Source organism: Dama dama, chromosome 5, assembly GCF_033118175.1.
Source record: "Dama dama isolate Ldn47 chromosome 5, ASM3311817v1, whole genome shotgun sequence".
NCBI lineage: Eukaryota > Metazoa > Chordata > Mammalia > Artiodactyla > Cervidae > Dama > Dama dama.
The window spans coordinates 57,031,711-57,057,847 of record NC_083685.1 but is presented as its reverse complement, the minus strand read 5'-3'; the positions used below and the strand labels follow the sequence as shown (position 1 = coordinate 57,057,847).

General features: G+C 34.8%; 1 protein-coding gene across 4 annotated transcripts in view; it reads left to right on the top strand.

Annotated features, from left to right (window-relative positions):
* The window catches only part of ANAPC10 (anaphase promoting complex subunit 10), an 83,365-nt gene extending 68,219 nt beyond the window's left edge, over positions 1-15,146 (top strand). For 3 of the 4 annotated variants that reach the window (XM_061142422.1, XM_061142420.1, XM_061142424.1), the window contains exon 5: positions 11,211-15,146. In XM_061142422.1, coding sequence (XP_060998405.1) covers positions 11,211-11,441 — 231 coding nt within the window. In that variant the 3' untranslated portion in view covers positions 11,442-15,146. The remainder of the gene's footprint in view (positions 1-11,210) is intronic. The other variant, XM_061142423.1, reaches the window with a different exon arrangement.
* Positions 15,147-26,137: the final 10,991 nt, after the last annotated feature.

The following is a 26,137-nucleotide window of genomic DNA, read 5'->3' as shown; positions in this document are numbered from 1 at the left end:
CTCTCCCGTTCTGCCTGCTTTTGTGGATTTATACATTTTTCAAATTCTTTAACTGTCATTTTGTTGGTGTCTGGGACTCTATTATTTCCTAAACTATTTTGCAAGGCATTTATGAATTATATTCATCAAAATGGTATATGCATAAGAAATAATGGATGATTAGATATAACTCCTGAACATAAATAAATTTCCAGTAAATTGATAATTTCTTTTTACTACACCAATCACAGTTTCCAGTAATCCAGGACACAGTTAAGTCCACACTTTGTTGACTGATGAACAGAGTCTACTAGATTCTAGTGGTAGTATGATGGCACTTAAATATCCTCTTTGGAAAGTTTAAAAGTACTTTGTATATGTGTTTGTATACTTGTGTGTTTTCTCGTATCAGGAGAAATGTGAAAAAAGATATAAACCTAATTGGACTCTACAGTTAGCATTTAAGGAATAGAGTGTGGGGATTGAAAAGTAGAGGGCCATAAGTTGAGAATAGTTGTTCACATTAACCGTGAGTGCTAGGGTTTTGAAAATGGAACAAAATCTTGGTGAAAGGTTGTGTAGTTACTGAACTTCAGACTTAAAGAAAAGTTAGAGTTAGGGGGACCAGGTTCTCATGTGACAGACCAAAAGTTCTTCTATTATTCTTATATTTAAAAATATAAAAATAATTCACTAAACTAGAGCATATCCAAGACTTGACCCATTTTAGATGACATATAGTCAATGTCCCTTTGCCCTCTCGTGATCTTTGCAATATTTTCAGAGTCGGTTTCCCGCGCAGTGTAAATTTGCTTTTGCCCTAACTGCAGGTTATATGGCTAAAATGTGGGTCAAGGGCCATACAACACGAGGCAGAGGAGATAAGCAGAGACTAGATCATGCAGGGCTTTGTCAACAGTGTTAAGGATCATGGATTTATTCTTAACTATAATGAGAAACTAGTGAAAGGTTTTTCAGGTTTACGTTTTTGTCTGATGACTCTGCTGCTGATCTGAGCTTAGACTGGAGGAGGCCAGAAGCAGCTCTGGTAAAACTGGTTGACAGGTCTAGTAACAGTCCTGGGCAGCAGGTATTGCTGATTACCTACGCCACGTGCCTCCATCTCCTTTCCTTGCCCAGAGAGACCACTTCCCACAGTAAAGACAGAAAATGCCTGATACTCCATTTCCAGCCTCCCTTGCAGTTAGTGCAGAGAGGCATGTGATCCAGAAATGGCCAATGGGAAATTTGATAACTTCAGGAAAACATTTTCCTCTATAATTAAAACAGGAGAAAGCCTTTTTGGACATTTGGTGTGTGAGAACATGATGCTTGCAGCTGCTGCAGAGATCATTGACAACCGAGTATGTATGACAGAGCAGAAAGGTCTGGGCCTTTTTTTTTTTTAACTTTTTATCTTTACATGGATACAAAAAGTCCACATATCGTGTGAAAGGCTCACTGAATTTTCATGAATTAAAGGAATCTATATAATCAGCAACCAATAAAAACCCAGAAACCCTTCTTATGCTTTCTTATGCACTCTCAAGGTCAATCATAATTCTGACAATATGGATTACTTTCACCTGGATTTAAAAAAAAATCTGTTTTGTTTCTGTTTTCATCTTTCAGTGTTTTGCATTAGGAGATGGCATCATATTTTGTATATACTCTTTTGGGTCTGGCTTGTTTTCGCTTGGGTTTCCGTGGTGGCTCAGATGGTTAAGAATGTGCCTATAGTGCAGGAGACCCGGGTTCGATCCCTGGGTTGGAAAGAGCCCCTGGAGAAGGGAATGGCTACCCATTCCAGTATTTTTGCCTGGAGAATCCCATGGACAGAGGAGCCAGACGCGACTGAGTGACTAACTTTGTTTGTTTGTTTTATTCAGCATGTTTGTAAGAGTCATCTGTATATTTGGATAGCTATAGATTTTTCATTTTCTTTCCTGTAGAACATTATGTTTTGTGAATATACTCCAACTTATTCATTTGGCTGTTGGTATGCATTTGGGTGGTTTGGCTAGCTGGAGCTCCTGTGAATATTTTCGTATACACACTGTTGAATATATATATGCATTTCTGTTGGGTGTATATCTCTTTGATTTGTAGTAGTTCTTTAAATAGTTAAGATAGGATTCCTTTTCTACACATAGGCATAGGCATATTTCCCAATCTGTGACTTGTTTTTTCCACACTCTTAATTATATCTTTTGATGAACAGAAGTTCTTAATTCTGAAATAGTTGACCACTATTTGTTGATTGATGCTTTTTGTGTCCTGTTTAAGAAAATTTTACCTAATCCAGAGTTACAAAGATATTTTATTTTCTTTTGGAAGCTTTAGTTTTTAAACGACTTTGACGTTTAAATTCAAATTCGTCTGAAATTCATTTTTGTTTATGGTGAGAAGTGAAGAAATCAAGATTATTATTTTTCCCCCAAAATGGAAATCCAGTTCATCTAGCATCATTGCTTGAAGAAACTTACATAAATAACAAACTTATGTATAACAAAAATATACATAGTTTTGTCATGGATTTTAAACCTTCTATTTCTTCTTTTTGTTTATCTTTTCCCTACTGCACCAGTGAGTGTCATCTTTGACAAAAATCAGATGTCTTGTAAATTTGTGGGTTTGTTCCTGAACTCCGCTCTGTTGGTGTGTTAGTCTGTCTTTGCACGAATTCTGCACTGTTGCAGTTATAACTTATGTTGACCTTATGTCTAATGGCCTTGCTTTATTAATTCTAATTTTATTAATTCTAATAGTTTATAGATTCTTTCTTAATTTTCTAGATGTGCAGTCATATGATTTACAAGTAATAGTATTTTTTCTTCCCTTCCAATCCTATTCATCTTCTCCCTATCCTTCTGTCCCTCTCTCCTCTGTTCCCTTCCATTTTCCTTGCATTATTGTACTGTTTATGACCTCCAGTACAATGTTAAATAGAAGGGGTCATAGTGGATGATCATCTTTTTATAATCTCTTTAGAAAAGTTTTTAATATTTCTCCATTCTATATGATGAGTAGGGTAGGTTATTTGCTTGAAAGATGCCCTTTCATATTAAAGAGACTGAATTCTGTTCCTATTTGCTAAAAGTTAAAGTTTCATAAATGGATATTGAATTTTTCAAGTACCTTTTTTGTGTCTGACAATGATTATGGTGAGTTTCTCTCTTTTTCTATTAATAAAAGTCAATTACATTGATTAATTTTTAAGTGGTAATCCAACTTTGCCTACCTGTACTAAACTCCACTTAGTTGGACTTGCTACTCTTTTGTTCTAGATTTTCTTACATTTCATAAGAAAAAGTGGTCTGTAATTTTTTTTTTCTTAAGGGAGGGATATTTTTTAAATGTTTTTATGAGGCAAGAACAACTTGTTGGAACCAAAGTTGTTCTGGCCTCATAAATTTTTTTAAAAAATATCCCTCCCTTTTCTATTCTCTAAGCATTTGTGCAGAGTTGATACCATTTCTTCATTAAATATTTGGAAGAGTTGAATGGTAATGCCATCTGGACCTGGAGTTTTGTGATGAATTTTAAATTACAAGGCAGTTTTTTTTTTTAATAGATATAGTTCTATTCAGATTTTCCATGTCTTCTTTTTGTTATTTTTGATAAGTTGTATTTTTGAAGGAGCCTGTCAACTTTGTCTTCTGATATATGTGTGTGTGTGTATATATATATATATAATCTGTTGAGTCAATCTGATAAATTCTTAATTTCAGATATTTTATTTTCAGCTCTACCATTTCTATTTTAAGGGTATATTCTAATTCTCAGATGAAATGATCATTTCATTTATTCATCGTTCCCTCTTCTTAGCTTGGTTAATAATAGTAATGATTTTTTTGATTGATTGCTAGGCTAGACTCTAGATCTGTGCAGTTCAGCCACATGTGGCTTTTGGCTAGTCTTAATTGCGATATGTATGGTATAAGTGTAAAATATCAGATTTTAGCAATTTGGTACCAAAAAAAAGTATGTGAAATAGCTCAGTAACTTTTTACATAGATCACATGTTGAAATGATATTCTGGATATACTAAAATGAAATTAATTTGACCTGTTTCTTTGTGCTGTTTAAAATGTAGTTCTCAGCCCTCAGAGATTGCCAGACACTCTGCTCTTCTTTTGAGAGACCCCTTACTTACCCATTCACTTTCCTGTTCCAAGTAACTTCACAATGTGGCAGATATTTTGAGGGGAAAATAGGCTGTGTGCTTAAAGATCTTGAGGTTTCTAAGTATGTCTCTTCTGAAAGACCACACTAGTCATAGTTCCATGTGTTTCAAGAAGCACCTCTCTATCTGGGCAAAACCATGATTTGTAACATCTCACCTTGTCCTAGAATCAATAAACACCCCCTTGGTTCAAGTGAGTACAGAAAGGCAAGTTACCTCCCTGCAGTTCTCCCCTTCCCAGACTGTGGCCTGCTGTAGTCCTCTTTGTTTTAGCGGTTCTCTGACAACTCTAAAATGATGATTTAAAGAGATTTGCCTGTAGTTATTGTCAGTAGGAACACTCTTCCTCAAACTACTCCAGTCTCTTAAATTTAAAAGAGATATATTTAGAGATGTGTTTGCATTCAGAACTGCTCTGGCTGTGTCCTCTATCATGGAATCTTTCTGCCTTACCTTGCCTTGCCTTCCATAGATAACCCTGTCCTTTGCTAGCACCTTTAGAGGTTGCCTTTTAAAAAAGAGATATAAAATTTTGAATCATCAGCATATTGCCATTTAAAGCACCAGAAATCATGGGTCTGGATGCAGTCGTCTAGGATAGTTGTGTAGATTAAACTCTGTATTATGAGACCAGTTTTAGGACAGAACTATGAGGAATGCAGTGTTTAAAGAACAGAAAGAGGAGTGCCCAGAGAGAGAAAGGAGATGAGAAAGGTAGGAGGAAGAAGAGAAGAGAACATTTCAATTAAGAGGGTGCATCAAATTATGTAGAAAGGAAAAGAAAGTTTCAAGTGAAAATAATTATGTGGATTTAGCAATAAAACATGCCTATGAGGAAAGCATAAAATTTTATGGGAATAAAATTATCCTAATTTTATTGATGATTTACAAAAATGATGATTTTATATCATTCATCCTGATAGATGGAGAAGTAAAGGTTTCCCAAGAAGAGGTAATTTGCTTAAAGTCAAGAGTAGACGTGAAATTCAAATCTTGGTTTTCTTTTGACACCTGGTCTGATGTCCTTTTCACAGCACTACATATTTTTATCTATTGCTATCATTTCTTGATTATTCATTACATGGAAAAGACTTTTCTCTTTTTACAAAGCTCAGTCATAATTTTATTCTGCATGTATGTTGTTGTTCAGTCACTAAGTCATGTGCGACTCTTTGCAACCCATTGGACTACAGCACGCTGGGTCACCCTGTCCTTCCCCATCTCCCGGAATTCACCCAAGTTCTTGTCCATTGAGTCAGTGATGCTGTCCAACCATTTCCTCCTCTGCTGCCCTCTTCTTCTTTTGCCTTCAATCTCTCCCAGCATCAGGGTCTTTTCCAATAAATTGACTATGTGTGTGTATGTAGTTGTTATATATTTGCTGCTTTTCTTTTCTTTGAGAGAACATTTTTATTTTTTCTAATTTTATTGAGAAATAATTGAGATACATCACTGTGTAAGTTTAAGGTGTACAACATGATGGTTTGATTTACTTATTTTGTGAAATGGTTACCACAATAGGTTTAGTTAACATCCATCATCAGATAATGAAAAGAAGAAAAAAAATTCTCCTTGTGATAAGAACTCTTAGGACCTACTCTCTTAACAACTTTCCAAGGTATCGTATAGCAGTGTTAGCTATAGTCATCATGGTGTACATTACCTCCCTAGTACTTACCTTATCTGTTTTTCTTTTCAGTGATACTTAAGTCTGGCTTACTTGTTCTTGTCCTCCAGAGATTTTCTGCAATTTCTTAACATTTCTTCACCATTTTGGGCTTTTGATGAAATTATTGTTTTTGACATTCACTTCAAATTTAATTCAGAATTGTTCCTGTAGATTAGTAGAACAGTCTATCTAGTTCTTATCTTTCTGTTAGGCCTCTTTTTTTTTTGTTGTTTCCCAAACAGGTAACTTTAAGATTTATATTGTCAAAAACTGTATAAGTTTAACTCTCCAGGAACTCTTTCTGGAGGAAATGTCTCTATATAAAAAGTCTTTCCGACTTACAAGTCCAGAATTAATGTCTTGATCCTCTGTAGCAGAGTGACTGATTTTGACCTCAGGGTGACTTTCTTAGGTGGGGTCACCTTCTTCACTAGGGTCAAAGAGCTTGCTTTCCATAGTGAGCTCTTTTAGTTCGATTCTGTCTTTCTTGTTAAGCTGCCTTTGTGGTATCCTTACTTTCAACAAATTTGGAACTTCTGAAGTTTCTTTTGGATCCTACTAGATTTTCTTTCTCTACAAGTAGGTCATCACTGCAGTTAACTGGTTGTATTCCTTCCGAAGTGAAAGGATGGTTAAAATGCCAGAATCTGCTGCTTCATGTATAACAGTTCTCATGTTGAGAGTCTGTAGAGTTTTATCAACTCACAGCTATGGTTAATGAAGGAGCACAAGGTGAGGAGAGAGGAGAGCAGAGGGCAGCTTTCTTGAAGCAACTTTCAAGTCATTGTCCCTTCTCTCATTTATTTTCCAGGGATATGTGATTAGCAATAGGAAACGACATATGAGCAGCTTTGTATTTGATATTTGATGTGATTTTCATTAACAAATGATTTCTTTCTTTTTTTTTTTTTTTGTCCTTTTTAAGGTAAGCTTTGTTTATGGTGGAGTTAATCCTTTACATCAACATATCCTTAGAGGATATCCTGAAATAAATCAGAGCCAGCGTAGAGCTAGTGACTTAGAGGTTGCTGATAGGAAGCAGAAGATCTTGGAGTCAGGCTGAGAGATCCCTTGAGAGAAACTCTTCATAAGAGAAGTTTGCCAACCCCTGCCCTACATCTATAGTTAGCAGAATTGGGGGTATCTAGCCGATAAAAAATGTTAAGTGAGGGTATATATGGAAAAAGAGCCAAAAGGGGAGATGGTAAGAAGAAAGAATGAAGAGGAATATAGAAAAATTTACATTTTAATGGTGATATAAATTTTATTTATTGAGGTCCAAATTAGAAATGGGGAAAAGAAGGAAGTTAAATTGGCAAAATTTTATCTTTTATTAATTTTCTGTTTAAAAATAACAAAAAATAGTGTAAATATTTTTCACTTAAAATATATTAGCCTTTTAATCATTATTATAAAAAAGGCATTAGAATTATACCTACTACACATATTTGAGTTTTTGTTTAATCCATGAAATAAGTTAAAATGTAGCAGGATCAGAATAATAACTCTTTGGAGATGACTGAGAAGTTTAAACAAGGTACAATAGAACTGAAGTAGATACGTGAGTTGTTTTTATGGCTTTCAGGCAATGTAGTTGATTGTGAAGCTATTTGAGAGATGTTAATAGCTATATATACTTTGTAATATACTTTTAGTGACTGAGATCAGTAATTTTCTTATGTTCTGAAGAAATAATATATTAATATTTATTGAATAGTTTACTATGTTTACAATGCCCCAAATTATACACTACAGAATCTTAGTATAACTTCCATTACAGTGAAGCATTTAAAAAATACTCTAATAGTAGCATTGAGTCTATCAGAAGTAGATAGTCTGTCAGAAGTAGAAGTAGATAGATAATTAATTTGGGTAAATTTATTCAAAACATGATGCTGTTAAAATGCTGCTCTCAGTATGTCTCAACATATCAGCAAATTTGGAAAACTCAGCAGTGGCCCCAGGACTGGAAAAGGTCAGTTAATCATTCCAATCCCAAAGAAGGGCAATGCCAAAGAATATTCAGACTTTTGTGTACCATTGTGTTCATTTCACATGCTAGCAAGTAATGCTAAAAATCCTTCAAGCTAGGCTGTAACAGTATGTGAACCAAGAACTTCCAAATGTACAAGCTGGGTTTAGAAAAGGCAGAGGAACCAGAGATCAAATTGCTAACATTTGTTGGCTCATAGAGAAAGCAAGGAAATTTCAGAAAAACATCTGCTTCATTGACTATGCTAAAGTCTTTGACTGTTTGGATCACAACAAACTGTGGAAAATTCTTAAAGAGATGAGAATATCAGACCACCTTCCCTGTCCCCCTAGAGACTTGTATGCAGGTCAAGAAGCAACAGTTAGAACCAGACATAGAACAACAGATTGGTAAAATTGGGAAAGGAGAACGTCAAGGCTATATATCGTCCTCCTGCTTATTTAACTTATATGCAGAGTACATCATGTGAAATGCCAGGCTGGATGAATAACAAGCTGGAATCAAGGTTGATGGGAGAAATATCAGTAACCTCAGATATGCAAATGATACCACCCTTATGGCAGAACGTGAAGAGGCGCTAAAGAGCCTCTTGATGAAGGTGAAAGAGGAGAGTGAAAAAGCTGACTTAAAATCCAACATTTAAAAAACTAAGATCATAGTGTCTGGTCCCATAACTTCATGGCAAATAGAAGGGAGAAAAGTGGAAGCAATGACAGATTTTATTTTCTTGGGCTCGAAAATCACTGTGGATGGTGACTGCAGCCATGAAATCAAAAAAACACTTGCTCCTTGGAAGAAAAGCTATGACAAACCTAGACAGGGTATTAAAAGGCAGAGACATCACTTTGCCAACAAAGGTTCATATGGTCAAAGCTATGGCGTTTCCAGTAGTCATGTATAGATGTGAGAGTTGGGTCATATAGATGGCTGAGAGCCAAAGAATTGATGCTTTTGAATTGTGGTGATAGAGAAGACTCTTGAGAGCCCTTGGACAGCAATGAGATCAAACAAGTCTACCTTAAAGGAAATCAACCCTGAATATTCCTTGGAAGGACTGATGCTGAAGCTCCCATACTTTGACCACCTGATGTGAATAGCTGACTTCTTGGACAAGACCCTGATGGTGGGAAAGATTGAGGGCAGGAGGAGAAGGAAGTGACAGAGGATGAGGTGGTTAGTTGGCATCACCAACTCAATGGATGTGAGTTTGAGCAGACTCTGGGAGATGGTGAAAGATAGGGAAGCCTGGCGAGCTAAGTCCCTGGGGTCACAGTGTTGGACCCAACTTAGTAACTAAACAACAACAGTGAGGAGTTGAACAGAATCTTAGTTTTACCTTTTGGTCATTATTGAGACTCATTATTGCATACTTACCTGGAAAGTAGATTATTCTAGCCACAAGTGCTTTTCCCCTCCTCTGAACTCCTGTGGGTGTCCATTATAGTAGTTTCCTATTGTTGCTGTAGCATATAACCACACACTTAAAACAACACGCAGTTATTATCTTACAGTTCTGAAGGTCAGAAGTCCAGAATGGACCTAATGGATTAAGATCAGGTGTCAGCAAGGTGGGCTCTTTTCTGGAGATTGTAAGGGAGAACTGTTCATTGCTTGTTCCATCTTTTAGAGGCTTCCAACATTCCTTGGCTTGTGGTTGCATCACTCAGTCTTTGCTTCCAGCATCACATCTCCTTTTCAGTCTCTCTTGGCTTTCCTCTTACAATGACCCTGTGATTACATTGCACCTACCCAGGATAATCTTTCCATCCCCAGGTCTTTAACTTAATCACATCTGCAAAATCATTTTGCCACGTTAGTTAACATATTCAGGGAACTTGGGGAAGGACATGGACATCCCTAGGGGCCCATTATTCTTCCTACCACATCTTTCTCCTTTTATTTAGAATCATTGGATGTCAGAGCTGAAAGGGACATTGGATGAAAACTTGTCCAATCCCTTTACTTTACACATGAAAAAACTGGATGAAACCAGAAAGCCTGTCTGTCTTTGTCTGCCTCTAAGGCTTTATTAAAAGATTTGAAATAAGGCCTTAGTTATGTTTTTTTGTGCTTAACTGTACTTTTATCGTAACTATACAATATTTACTGCCTGAATAATTAAAAGGTTAGTCATAGAAACCAGGTATATCTTATCTATAACTCGGCTATTTTGAGTTAGTGCTAATGGAAGTTTATCGAAAGCAACTGACTGAAAATACCATGAAGGGTAGGGATTCATTTATTCTTATATTTTAAAATTAAAAGAAATTATTCCATCTTAAAAATAACTACCTTTTTTAAGATGCCAATTCTCTGTTTCTTGCCCAACTCTCCTTTTGTCTACTCACCCTCCTTCATAAAAAATGAAAGACGAAAGAAAGAAACAAGGAGAAGAAAGAAAAGAAGGGAGAGAAGGAAAAGAAGATACAGTGGTGTTCACTTAATAGTTTTTCTAGAGTAACTCATGGAATCTGGATTGAGTTTCTTTGATATTCATTGCTATTGGGCTGGATTAATAAGTATTATCTGTAATAATATCATGTATTATCTGTAATGCATATCTTTCATATGTATTCAACCCAGGGATCGAACCCAGCTCTCCCACATTGCAGGCAGATTCTTTACCAGCTGAGCCACAAGGGAAGCCCATTCAATAACTAAGATAATTTAAAAATCAGTGTTTATCTTTTAAAAGCTATTTCATAACTTTAGGAAAATTTTTAAAAATTTAGGTTTATTTTTTGAATTACGATTTTTCTTCTCTTGTTAAGGAAGGATAGTTTAGACTCTTGGTTAAAATAAAGTGAAAAATTTTTAGTTTATTTGGAAAAACATTTTAAAAATCTAGATTTTAGGTTTAGATTGTCGTTCAGACTAGATAAATGGCTTACTGTTTTCCAAGAAAAAAAGCTTTGTCTGATGCTTATGCAATGACTGATTTTCTTTTGATATTCTTATAGTTTATATAGAATCTGATTTATTGTTAGGTGAGTTTGGATGTATTAGACATGGTTCTTGAAATAAAATATACCAGAAGCATTATGTTCTAAGCATTTAGTCTTTTCTTACTTGTATCAGCATGGTTTTGCATTGGCCCTATACATCTATACATGTCTAAATCTAAACTTGTATGTTATATGAGTTTCATTAAATACTAAATTGCAAATAGTTCTATTTTTATTTTGTCAACTAAGATGGTACATGTAGGTGCTTAACAACTGTAAAAACGTGGACCATGCCAAAAGTGCCAAATAACTGATAATGTTTATTGTCATGTTCTTGGTGAGAAAAATGTTAATTATAAGTCAACTTTAGAATGCATTCATTATAATAAATTATGTTTGTTGGGTGAAAACATAATCTGACTCTTCTTTTCTTGGCAGCAACTTGAATTGGTGGAACCAAGTGGCTGGATTCACGTTCCGTTAACTGATAATCATAAGAAGCCAACTCGCACATTCATGATACAGATTGCTGTTCTGGCCAATCACCAAAATGGAAGAGACACCCACATGAGGCAGATTAAAATATACACGCCAGTGGAGGAGAGCTCCATTGGCAAGTTTCCTAGATGTACAACTATTGATTTCATGATGTACCGCTCAATAAGGTGACCTTAGAGCAAAAGCCATTAAACAGCAGTACATATTAAATCGGGTATCTTTATTGAAAAATAAATTAATTATTTTGCAATTTGGTATGCATTGAAAAGTATTTTATTGTAACTTTAATAAATACATTTTGGGTCATAATATCTTTATTTTCTTTAACATATAATAAGGCTCACATATTTTATAATTATTAAAAATGAACTTGAACTAATTATCTAATTTCCTTATACCAAAAGAAAACCAATTGAACTGCAAAATTTTAAGATATACACAAGTATTTTTACTAACTAGGTAATTATTTCATATAGTGATCATGCATTAGAGTAATGATGGATTGCATGTTTGGGAACAAAACTATGTTTTGTTAGATATTATCTTTACTAAGTCAAAATTATTATTAGTTTTTTCTATCCAGAGGAATGTCTTATATTAATGCTAGGCCTTTAAAAAATTTTTTTTTAATATGTTTATTTGGTTGGTTCGAGTCTTAGTTGCAGCACACAGGATCTTCCTCTGTGGCACACGAACTTCAGTTGTGGCATGGGTTTAGTTGTTCCACAGCATGTGGGATCTTAGTTCCCCAACCAGAGATTGAACCTGTGGACCCCTGCATTGCACGGCAGATTCTTAACCACTGGATCACCAGAGAAGTCCCAATATTAGGCCTTTTAAAAAACTGTCAAAATAAGCTTAGCATCCAGTGTCTTATGAGAACCACTCTGATTTGGGGAATGTTATTAATTGTATCATAATTATTGTACTTTCATGAAATATTTTTAACCCGAGTTGTCTATATCCTAATATTGTGTCAGATTGCTATTATAATCTACTGTTTATCCTAATTCTAATGCTGCTTATAGGATAGTTAGTTTCAAATTTGTGTCTGACACTGAAGCCCCATTCCCTGAGGGATAATGTAGCTCACAAAATTTTTAAAAATCCATGAAATTATTCTTTACATATAAAAATATTTTAAAGGTGCTTAAATGAATTTTCTTTCCATGGTTAAACGTGAATCCATTTGATTCTGTATGTCTTCCCCAATGCTACTTGCTGCCCCATATCTCTTACTTCGGGGGAGACAGAACTTCCCTGTATCGGCTGATTTTTTTTCTTTTTGTGGTTGTGCTACATGCTTGTGAGCTCTTAGTTCCCCAACCAGGGCTCAAACCCGGGTCCTTGGCAGTGAAAGCATGGAGTCCTAACCACCGGACCACCAGGGAATTCCCAGCCCTCATTGGCCCTTGTTTGGGAAAGATTCCTCAGAGGTTCTTGCATTACTGGGTAGACTGAAGTCTTAAATTAGCAACGTTTAAAAAATAATTATGTGTTTTATTTTATTGTGGCAGATTTGATTTATTGTGGCCACTGATTTATGTGGCTGCTATAAAAAATGAAGGTTTCATTTTTTTCACTCAGCAGAATCTCAGCTCTTTTTCTATGAGTTCCACAAAGAGTTTGTTATTTTCATTTTCTCCTTGGAGTAAGAAGCCTGGTAGGTGACTATATGGTCAGCAAGAAGTCTGTCACCAAAACTCGTTTGAAATCAGCAAATTAATCCCGAATACAGATGTGGGGTACTGGGAGGGGAAGAAGAGAGAGCTGAAGAAAAACATGGATAGGAATTTTAAAAACAGGAGCAAATCAAGGAAGTAAGAAGAGTAATATATAGTTGGCACTGTATTAGATGTTCTGTGTTAGTCTGATAAGGAAAACATTGATGTAAACAAAAGGTCTTCATCTAAGATACAGACAAATCTAATAAAAAGTACAGGAGGTTTTATTAGTAATAATTGTCATTTATCAGATGCAGCCTGTTACTAATAGGTTGTGAAGAAACTCCTAAAATTAGTAGGGATTAAGAAGATTGTTGGGAAAATCAGTACGTTTTCTGCTTCTATTCCCTTTCCCTGTTTTCCAAAAGCCAGCTGGCTGACTACCACATTAGGCATAGGAAAACTTGGTAGTGGAGGATTATAGAGGAAATGGTTTCCCCTTATTTTAAGGATTATCTGAAGTACAAAAATAATACATAATTACCTGAAGCAATTTTATTTCTCCTTTGAAAGTGTAAATTATATATCCAGTAAAAGATTTGTATCTAGAATATATAAAGAACTCTTATAACTGAATAGGAAGAAAAAAATCCAATTAAAGTGAACAAAAGATTTAAGCCAACATTTCACCAATGCTCAACTTCATTGGATGTTAGGGAAATGCAAACTAAAATCTTAATGAGATACCATTTCACAGCCACTAGAATGACTGTGATTAAAAAGACAATTGCAAGTGTTAGCAAAGGTATGGAGGAATTGGACTTCATGTCAGACTGCTGATAAGGATGTAATTGATATATAAACACATTGATAAGGAATTTGGTAATTTTTTAAAAAGTTTAACAGATACATATTATGTGACCAGTCATTCCACTTACAGGTAATTTACCAAAGAGAAAAGAGAGTGTATGTCCTTACAAAGACTTGCACGTGAGTGTTCATAGCAGCTTTATTTGTAGTACCTAAAAATTGGAAGCAAAGCAGTAGTTGTTCAACAGGAGAAGAGGTAAATCCATGTAATAGAATACTACTCAGTAATACAAATAAATGAAGTTAATTAATAATGCAACAATGTGGATAAATTTCCAAAATAATTATGCTGGAAGAAGCCACTAAAATGACTGTAGTCTGTATGATTTCATTTTCTAAAAATTCTAGAACATACTCATCAAGTGATAGAAAGCCTATCAGTGGTTGCGTCAGATGGGGTGTAGAGAGAAGTCAGAAGGGATGAATTACTTCAGCGGATGACAGAAATGTTCATTGTCTTGATTGTGGTACTGGTTTCACAGCTATATACATACACCAAAATTTGCCAAGTTACACATTTAAAATGCCTTAAGAAAGCTGATTAAAAAAAAAAAGCTTATTCTACCTGTTTCACATAGGAATCACCCAAAATGCTAAACTCGGTGTAGTTGTATTTCTTACTGTATAGAATCTGAGAATATAAAACTAGCATTGAAAATCCATTTTAACAGTTAATAAAACAGTGACAGCAAATTCATGGGTTCATCTGTAATCAGTATACATTTTTGAGTATTGATAAAACTGTGCAGTTGTAAGATTTAAATATTTTCATTTCACATGTAATCAAAGTAATCAAAAGATTGGACACTTTAAAAATCAGTTTATTACCTGAGGAAATATTGTCACAAGAAACTATAAAACTGTGGAATTATAAAATAGAACAGTTCATTGAAGAGTAGTAAATACCCAACTTATGAAAACACTAACATATATTGAATGTTGAATTAGATGTAATAATAAAACCAAAGTAAATCTGATGCAGACTTTGCTTTCCAGTTGCTTTTAGTCTACTGAGGAAATAATAGGTCTCTGATAACCGGGTCAGAATTTAGAACCGTAAGATCACTCTGTTGAAAAGAGAGTTGACTTCCTGTTTCAGGAAGTTAGAGGTAAAGCTAAAGAAGACACTGTGGAGGAAGTGGAATTTTGGAAATAAAGACTATTTGCAATATCAGTTACTCACTCACTTTTAAAGCTTATTCTTGAACCCAAACTATCATTGTTTTTACATGAATAACAGTGATTAATTGGAAACAGATGATTTGTTTGTAAGGAATCCAGTGATGTTTTGTACATTTGAAGGCTTCCAATGATTAAAACACAGACCAATCTTGAAAAGTAATTTTTGACACCATGCCTCTGTCCTTTTTGTTATTATGACTACTAGTTACAGTACAAATTTTTATGAGTATAAAGTTTTGACTCAAATACAGATATTTGATGTGTTTCTAGTGTTAGAAAACTTTGCTTTAAATTCTTAATGTCTTATATGTCATTTTTAATTGACTTTTTGGTTATTAGCTTGTTTCGTCAATTGCATTTTAAAATGATGAGTTGCAGAATATGTTAAAGCATTAGGGAAAATAATACTTTGCCGTTGTGGTTATTTGGAGACACTTTTGCTTTGTGGATCTTTTAAACCAAGATTACCTTGTTTTGCCCACATTGTTTTGGCTTTCCCAACTTCTGCTATGACTCCCTGGGGTATGGTGTTTGGAAGTGTTCGCTGTACAAGGCTGTTTACCAGCCATCTACAAGGAGGCTCTCTGTGCTTCATGATCTGCCATTTAGTTGAGCCTGCTTCTGTGCAGTGGTGTCTAGAAAGCATTAGAGAGAAGACAACAACAAAAGCTTCAGGGATTACTTTATTAATTATCCATAATAATGACTTATTCTATTAACAGGACATATCTAAAGGCTAATTAATTAAGACTCCCCCCACTATAAAGTTAAGGACTCCCCCCACTATAAATGTCTATAATCCATGACAATATTATATGAAAAGTTAAAATTATTTTTAGTACCCAGTTATTTATTTATTATTTTTTAGTAACCAGTCTATATTATAGTTTTATGTGTAAGTACCCTCCCTTTTTTCTATGGCTAATCCTACGATGATTGTTTATTTTCTCTTGTACTTTCTGGTTAAAAGAACCAATTTACTATTTTGCCAACATAAGCAAAATTACAGCAACTTAAAGGTAGTCTACCTGCTTATGAAATCTTTTTCTGAGTGAATTAGTATTTCAGGAAGTGATATTTCACATCATGTATCATTGAAGCTCTAGTATTTACCATCTCAGTTGTTTTAATTATTGCACTTGCGGCTGTAAACTTTCCACTGATGGAGTTCAGTGATCATCGTAAGATGTTTTTCCACTGTGCATTTACTTTTCCAGTGTTGAGAGCAAATTACGATTCTCTCCCTGTGGTCCTAGAAGTAACTCCCCCCAACTGTTTTTATAGACTTTATTCTGAGACTGGCTCTCCTCTTTACCCTGGCATTCATCTATAGCTAGAGATCCAGATTTTTAACAGATCATTTCCTGTTATTACTACAGCAGTATCAAAACACTGATCGCTTACCAAGAAGCAAAGTATTCAAAGGCTGAAGTAGAGAGTTCAACCAGCTGTTTGTTTTTCAACTGTTAAAATTCATGAAAATCACAGGTTAAATGGATGCGAAGACAAAACGAAATAGACAGTAGGCTTAGTAAAGAGAAGGATGATTACAAGCCATCCAGCTGTTACGTTAGAACACACTCATGTGTGTGTCAAGACAAAGGAAAGGGATTTTACTATTTTAAAACTTTATTTCTTAAGGTAACATTCAGTAACTGATAAGAGATGCAAGGAACTTATTCTTCAGAAGTCTTCTTTCACTTTTTTTCCCATCATCTGGGCTATTTGGAACAAAATTCATCATTTCTTTCTTGAAATCTTCAACTGTTAGGCTGGTATTTGGTTGTAATTTTGACTCTTCTCCTTCATCTTTCTATACTCAGTAACTGTAAACCCTGAAGATTCTTTCTCCACATTAATTACCACTTTTAGTTTTACCTCATTCACATCTTTCTGGGTCAGTTCAGTCTTACCAAAAAAGAAAAGGTATCAGATAAAACTTTCTAATCTTGCAAACTGGAATAGATGCTAACAATGCTGTCCTTTAATACACGTGTGCATTCCCATTGGTAGGAAATGAGTGTCACACTAAACAGGAAGTTCCAGTGTTCTCTTACCCTGTCTGACTAGTTCTAAGCCAGTCTCCTGGACCCACTCTTACTGCTGATTCTAGTTCTGAATTCCTTAGCTGCTTTTAGCCACTTCTTCTGTCTGTTTGTTCTTGGCCCTTTGGAATTTCACGATAAGGATTAATTTTCTAAAAGAAATGTATTCTTAGGTCATTTTGGGTACATTTTCTCTATTTTAATCAATTGAATAATAGTCACTATCTTAGACTAATAACAAAGCTGATCATTTTAGTAACTGTGCCAATGAAGAAAGATAAATACAGTTTGGCATATAACATCTACTAAGGTTGGAAAGCATGCAACACATTTTATGAAGATGTATTTAGATGGAAATAATTGACTGTCATTTTTTTGTTATTAAGGATACTTGATTACTTATCCCTATTAAATTAAAAAGATGTTGACTCTACAATGCTGTGGTCAATTGTACTGCATATAGTTTCCAAGAGAAAAATTGTCTTTTTTCAAACAACATATATGATTATATTCCTTATATCCTGTGTAGAATATAAATAAGTAGAAAATGTATTTCCTATTTAGAATTTGTAATCTAGCTGATGATAGCTAGGAACACAGACATTCATGTATACTTAATGGAAGATAGTATTGAGCTAAACAGATAAGTATCATTTTAATAAGGATAAATATCACCAATGCCCAGGGTAGTCAGTAAGATTCTTATGAAAGAGAAATTCATGCGCATAGGGTATCTAAGGAGGCCTTCTTCCCAGCTTATGTACAAGTTGAGAAATAGTGAAGGTAAAGGTCAGAGTATCACCTTCTTTCTTGACAGACTACAGATTGATGGATGTGTTTTTAAGTCTTAGCTAATTTGGGCTTTTCTAATAATGAATCCTTAAGATTCAGGTCATAACTGGCTGCCCTGAATGAATCAGGAAGCTCCCTAGAAGGAGGATGGAATTTTGTTTTTCCTATGTTTACAAATCAAAAGTTTACCTCCTCAGGGATGGAGTATTGGGGTGGAGAGTGGCTCAGAGTAAAGGAACCAAGTTTCCTTTTAGTTGGGAGTCATCAGGAGTGGGAAGGAAGTGTTTCTAAATTTACATTTCGGTTCCAGAACAGCATGCAATTTTAAGTAGAGATAAATGAGAAGGCATTTTAGGCATGGAAAACTATGCATTTGTGGAGGAATGAGGAGATTATATTCAGATTACAGTAAGCAGGGTTTTAGTAACATGTTAACTTAGGATGAAAGAAAGGTAGGGCAGGATGGGGTGAAAGTTTAATCTTACCCTGTTAAGTATGGATAACTAGTTTTATACTCATACCCTTATATTCCTCTTATATTGAATGCTACATTATTAAAAAAAAATTTTTATTGGTGGATAATTGCTTTAAAAATATCGTGCTGGTTTCTGCCATACATCAACATGAATCAGTCACAGGTATGCATGTGTCTCCTTCCTCTTGAATTTGCCTCCTATCTTTCACCGCATCCCACAGAGCACTGGGTTGAGCTCCCTATGTCACACAGCCAATTCCTACTGGCTATATGTTCTACATATGGTAATATACACGTTTCCATGCTGCTCTCAATTCATCCCACCCTCTCCTTCCCCACTGTGTCCACAGGTCTGTTCTCTATGTCTGCATCTCCACTGCTGCCCTGCAACAATAGGTTCATCAGTGCTATCTTTCTAGATTCCATACACATGCTTTAATATACAATATTCATCTTTCTCACTCTACAGTAGCTCTAGGTTCATCCACCTCATTAGGACTGACTCAAATGCATTCTATTTTATAGCTGAGTAATACTCCATTGTATATATGTACCACAGTTTCTGAATCTGTTCATCTGTCGATGGGTGAATCATCTTCCATGTCCTAGCTATTGTAAAAAGTGCTGCAGTGAACATTGAGGTACACACATCTCTTTCAATTACGTTTTTCTCAGGGTATATGCCAAGTACTGGCAATGTTTGGTCATCTGGTAGTTTTATTCCTAGTTTTTTAAGGAATCACCATACTCTTCTTCATAATAGCTATTTCAATTTACATTCCCACAGAGCAAGAGGGTTCCCTTTCCTCCGCGTCATTTCCAAATGCTATATTTTTATTAAAACTTTGGAAGAGAAAAGATGCAATATGGTAGCCTAACACCTATCACCATTGTAAGCTGTGAAGGAGACTATGGAACCAAACTATTTTTTAAATGGAACTAAACTATTTTTTAAACTAATTTTATGTAAATTGAAAGATTATTTAACATTTGTCTTAATTAAGATTGGACCTTGAAGAAGACTATCAAAAGTTTGCCTGGGATAAACAGTTGGGTGGAAATCTGTACTTTTCCAAAGGGAATTGCTCAGTGGATGAGGCCTGTGGAACCACGGAAGTGTCCACTCAATTTGGATTCATTGTTCCAGGTTCTCTCCTTTCATTCCAGAGATTTAGATAATAAAGGGAATTCTTAGAAATATCCACTTGAAAGCAAAACTATCAGAAATCATACACAGCTCCAAATAAGGCTCTCAAGTGGCCACTATAAAAATATTTGAGTTTTTGGATGTGTTATGTGTTTAAACAAAGTCATCATTTAGTAGAAATACAACTTGAGTCCTTTGGGTCCAATTTGTGCTTGTCTTACATCTAATTACTTTTAGATTCAAAAATAAAGACTTCTTTTAGAAATGAAGTCTTTGAAACAGTATTATTCATACTATGTGTGTGTGTTAGTCACTTAGTCCTGTCTGACTCTTTGCAACCCCATGGGCTGTATGTAGCCCACCAGGCTCCTCTGTCCATGGAATTCTCCAGGCAGGAATACTAGAGTGAGTTGCTGTTCCCTTCTCCAGGGGATCTTCCCGACCCAGGGATCAAACCTGGATCTCCTGCATTACAGGCAGATTCTTTACTGCCTGAGCTACCATACTTAAATTCCTTTAAAGATATGAAATATACTAGTGATAATGAAGAATGACATAGTGTATGTCATAGTGATATGAAGAATGACAAGCACAGTTCCTTGATTTAAATAATAGAAACAATTTTGCACATGCTCTTTGTATAGCTAGTGAATACAAGAAATTTTTAATGTGTGTGAAATTTTCTATTATTTGCAAGCTAAAAGGAAGTAACTCAGTGATGTAGGAATTATATGAGCACCTAAACCCTATCTGTGTAATCTTTGGCTAAAGATTTTATCAGCTTTTTCCTTTTTAGGTTGTGTGTGTGTGTGTAGCATAATGTATATACAGTGAAATGCACCAAACACTAGCTCAATGAATTAGGTCAAAGTGGACGCCCATGTGCATGCCAAAGGCTAAAATACCTCCTTGGAAGCCCTTTTCGTGTGCCATCTCAACCACTGTTTCCTTCCTTCCCTCCAAGATTGACCTCTACCCTTAAAGTAATATCCATGTGTATGAATATATACAGTGTGCAGTATATTTTCTTTTGTGTTGGTTTCCTTTTACTCAGCATGATTTTTGTAATATATATTCATATTAGTGTATCTTATAGCTGTAGTCTGTTCATTTTTACCACTGTTTATCTAGTATTCTATTGTAGGAATATTGTTTTTGTTTAGTCTCTAAGTTGTATCCAACTGTTTTGTGACCCCATGGACTGTAGCCTCTAGGCCCCTCTTTCCATAGGATTTCCCAGGCAAGAATGCTGGAATGGGTTGGCATTTCCTTTTCCAGGGGATCTTCCCGACCCAGGGATTGAGCCCACGTCTCCTGCATTGGCAGATTCTTTACTGCTGAGCTACCAGGGAAGCCCCTATTGTAGGAATATACAATAATTTGTTTACTCATTCTACTGATGTTTGTTATTGTGTTTTCCGATTTGAAGCTATTACAAATAATGCTGTTAAGAAATTCTACTACCTGTCTTTTGACTCATATCACATGTGTATTTCTGTTACGTATGTATATGAGAGCCATATACCTCACACAAAGGGTATATGTATGCTCATTGTTTGTACATAATGCTTCATCATTTTCCAAAGTGCATGTAATCATTCACATGTCAACAGCAGGGTATGAGTCCCTGCTGCTCCGTACACTCACCAATTTAGTATTGTTGGTCTTTTAAATTTTAGCCACTTTGATGAATGTAGTGTTGTCTTATTGTTTTAATTTTCTGTTCGTAGTAGTTAATGAGGTCAAGCCACGTTTCATATGTTTGTTGTCAATTTGGATAATGTCTTTTGTGAAGTATTCTAGTCTTTTGTTCATTTAAAAATTTTATCTTGTTTTCCTTGTTGATTTATAAAAGTGCTTCACATATTCTGGTTATAAATGCTTTGACAGTTATCAGTGTTGTAACTGTCTTCTACTCTATGATTTGCCTTTTTCATTCTCCTAAAGATGGGATCTCTTAATGAACAAAAATTCTCACTTTTAATATAAACCAATTTATTAATCTTTTCCATGAAGTTTAGTGATTTTTATGCAGTAAAAAGTCTTTTCCAACCTGCGAATTGTACAGATAGTCTCTTATATTATCTTCTAAAAGCTTTATTTGCTTTGTTGTGCAGATTTAAGTGTGCAATCCATCTTAGATGATAAGAAATTAAACTTCAGTTTTTTCTTCCATATACATTGACCCAGCACCATTCATTGAAGACCATAATTTCCCGTTGCTCTACAGTGTCACCTTTATTTCAAATCAAGTGTCTATATGTGTGTGGTATGTATTTGAGTTCCCTACACAATCCAATTTGTCTCTTGTACCAAAAACATACTGTCTTATTACTGTTGGTTTGTAACACATTTTGATATCAGGTATAGTTATATCAAGTGCAGTGTGTTCCTTCTTAACACTCTCAAGTATTCTTGACATTCTTCATTAGTAGTATTATATACATTTTGAATTCAGCTTATCAGGGTACATGCGTGCATGTGTGGACACACACACAAACTGGATAGAATTTTTCTTGCGATTGCTATGAATCTATAAATCAATTTGATAATTTATGCTGCACTTCATGAGGTCAAAAAGAGTCGGACATGACTTAGTGACTGAACAACAGCAGCAACACGCTTTTACAATATTGTCTTCTGAGTTACTAAAAACTCCCATGTATTTCAGTGGTGTTTTATACATTTTTAGGGAGACATCTTGTACATGTTTTGTAGATTTACTTCTAAGAATTTGATATGTTTGATGATATTATGGATGATACAAGTGGTGCTGGGAAAACTGGTCAACCACTTGTAAAAGAATGAAACTAGAACACTTTCTAACACCATACACAAAAATAAACTCAAAATGGATTAAAGATCTAAACATAAGACCAGCAACTATTAAACTCCTAGAGGAAAACATAGGCAAAACACTCTCCGACATAAACCACAGCAGGATCCTCTATGACCTACCTCCCAGAATATTGGAAATAAAAGCAAAAATAAACAAATGGGACCTAATTAAAATTAAGAGCTTCTGCACAACAAAGGAAACTATAAGCAAGGTGAAAAGACAGCCTTCAGAATGGGAGAAAATAATAGCAAACAAAGCAACGGACAAAGAATTAATCTCAAAAATATACAAGCAACTCCTGCAGCTCAATTCCAGAAAAATAAATGACCCAATCAAAAAATGGGCCAAAGAACTAAACAGACATTTCTCCAAAGAAGACATACAGATGGCTAACAAATACATGAAAAGATGCTCAACATCACTCATCAGAGAAATGCAGATCAAAACCACAATGAGGTACCATTAAACGCCAGTCAGGATGGCTGCTATCCAAAAGTCTACAAGCAATAAATGCTGGAGCAGGTACAGAGAAAAGGGAACCCTCTTACACTGTTGGTGGGAATGCAAACTAGTACAGCTGCTATGGAGAACAGTGTGGAGATTTCTTTAAAAACTGGAAATAGAACTGCCATATGACCCAGCAATCCCACTTCTCGGCATACATACTGAGGAAATCAGATCTGAAAGAGACATGTGCACCCCAGTGTTCATCGCAGCACTGTTTATAATAGCCAGGACATGGAAGCAACCTAGATGCCCATCAGCAGACGAATGGATAAGAAAGCTGTGGTACATATACACCATGGAATATTACTCAGCCATTAAAAAGAATACATTTGAATCAGTTCTAATGAGGTGGATGAAACTGGAGCCTATCACACAGATTGAAGTTAGCCAAAAAGAAAAACACCAATACAGTATACTAACGCGTATATATGGAATCTAGAAAGATGGTAACGATAACTCTATATGCGAGACAGCAGAAGAGACACAAATGTATTGAACAGTATTTTGGACTCTGTGGGAGAGGGCAAGAGTGGGATGATATGGGAGCATGACATTGAAACATGTAAATTATCATATGTGAAACAAATCGCCAGTCCAGGTTCGATGCATGATACAGGATGCTCGGGGCTGGTGCACTGGGATGACCCAGAGGGGTGGGATGGGGAGGGAGATGGGAGGGGGGTTCAGGATGGGGAACACATGTACACCCATGGTGGATTCCAGTCAATTAAAAATTTTTTATTTTGGTAAATAGAAGTAAAATTAATTTTTTATTTTCACTTTATATCTAGTAAATTTGTTACTTACCTCTAATTAGAATTTTCTGTAGATTCTCTTTACATTTCTAAATGATGGCTATTTTATTTCTTTTCTTTTTCTTATACTTTTACTTATTTTATTTCCTTTTTATACTAGCTACATCCTCCTGTGGTGTATTGAAGTCTGAGATATAAATTGAAAACCATTGAGAGCAGTCATTCTTATCTTATTTCTGGTCCCAATGGCAAAGCTTTCAAGATTTCACTGTTGTGTATGTTTGCTTAGGGTTTTTTTTTGTTTTTTGAGAAATACTTAATATTGATAAAATCAATGCTAATCCCTTGTATTTCTAGTTTACTAATTCTTTATTAAAATCATGAGTGAATATTGAATGTATAAGATGCTTTTCTTGAACCTATTGAAATAACCATAAGATTTTTTTCTCTATTTTATAGTATGTTGAATTATATTGGATGATTTTTGAATGTTAAATTAATCATCTTTCCTGGAATAAATCCTACATGTGAATCACTGGACTTGGCTAAAAATTAGTTTGAGACTTTTTCATCATGAGTGAGTTGACCTGTGATATTCCTTTTTTTGTACTGTCCTTATCATGTTTTTGGTTTCATAAAATGAATGGGAAAGTTCTTAAATTTTTCTGTTTTTTGGAAGAGTTTGTGTAAGACTAATAATTTCTTAAGTGATTTATAAAATTCACTGTGAAGACATAATGATAAGTTTGACTGTTAATTTTGAATAGATGGAGAACTATTCAGATTTTTGCACTTCTTTTTGTGTAAGTTTTGGTAATTTTTGTATTTTGGGAATTTATCCATTTATATTTTCAAATTTATTGGCATAAGTTATTCATAGTGTCATTTTATGGTATTTAGAATGTCTATAGGATCTGTGGTGGTAGATCCCTCATCATTCCTGACTTTGTGATATCTCAATTTTCTTGTCAGCCTCAGTAGAGGCTGACAGTAGAGTACTCTACTCAGTAGAGTAATATATATAATGTATAATATATACATAAGTTTATATAAGTTTATAAATTTATATACATTTATAAATATATATAAAATATATGTACATATATTTTATAAATATATATTAGGTCAGGTTTGTTAATTGTGTTGTCCAATATTATATATTCTGATTATTTTGTCTGCTAATTCTATCCTTTAATAAGAAAGTTGTATGAAAATCTTCCACATGATTGTGGACTTGCCTACTCTTTCTAGTAATCCTGTCAATTTTATCTTTATATATTTTGAGGCTCTGTTACTAAGTACATACACACTTAGAATTATTATTTTTCTCTGAACAATCAAACCATGTAGTATGAAGTGTACTTCTTTGTCTCTAGTAATTTTTTTTTGCCATAAAGTCTGCTTTGTCTAATTTAATAAAGCTATGCTTGTCTTCCTTTGATTACTATTTAAATGTTATATCTTTTTCCATTTCTTTTCTTTCTATCATTTCATATCCTTATATTTCTTACATGCTTTTTGTAAATATAATTTTTTTTCACACACTTTGACTCTCTGGTAGGAAGAAATCTATTTGGCTTATTTGGAAGATAGTGCTTTCCCAACCAATGCAAGTAAGAAGTTTGACCTTTAACTTCCTTCAGGGAAACAACTGATGAATTTTGGATAGGTGAGTGGTACATGTTTTACGAGGATTAAATCAGTAAGATTCAACTAGAGCAGGAAGCACTGGATGCAATAAAGTTAGGTTCTGAATGCTTTAAAATAATATAGTGTCTAGAACAATGGCACTTAATAAATGATAAGCTTACAAACAAATATTTGATGACCAAATGAGAAACCCAGATGTGCTGTGTGATGAGAGGCCAAAATAGGAAGTGGCAGAAAAGGACTGGAAATATAAAACAGACAAGATTCATTGTCTGTTTTAAGTGTGGCTAGGCAGAAATTTTTAAGTGTAGACATTGATTTAAACAAACATATTGATATCATGCTGAGATATTTATATAGGTGTATATTATATGGGGGCCTCAGAAGAATAAATTAGGTAAGGAGAAAATGGTGAATATATTGATCATTAATTTATAAGCAGTGCAAATGTTATATACAGGGAAAATTTTAAAGAAGAGTATAACACTTTCCTTCATCACCACCTCTCCCAACTTTCAAACTACCATGTTTAATCTGATTTATAGATTATATTCTCCAGATCCTGTATAGGCAGTTGCTTGATCTGTGTTTTTCAGGTACTTTTGAAGAAAGAGCCTCAATTTACACATTTCCAAGAGGAGGCTATTTTCCCTGCAGTAGTTAACTCTTAAGTGCTTTCACAACTGTATATTATTACATGGTTTCAAAATAACTCAGTGGTAAAAATTTAGTTCTTTATATACCAGACCACTTTACCTGCCTGCTTAGAAGCCTGTATGCAGGTCAAGAAGCAACTGTCAGAACTGGACATGGAACAATGGACTGATTCCAAATTGGGAAAGGAGTAAGTCAAGGCCATATACTGTCACCCTACTTATTTAACTTCTATGCAGACTATATCATGCAAAATGCTGGGCTGGATGAAGCACAAGCTGGAATCA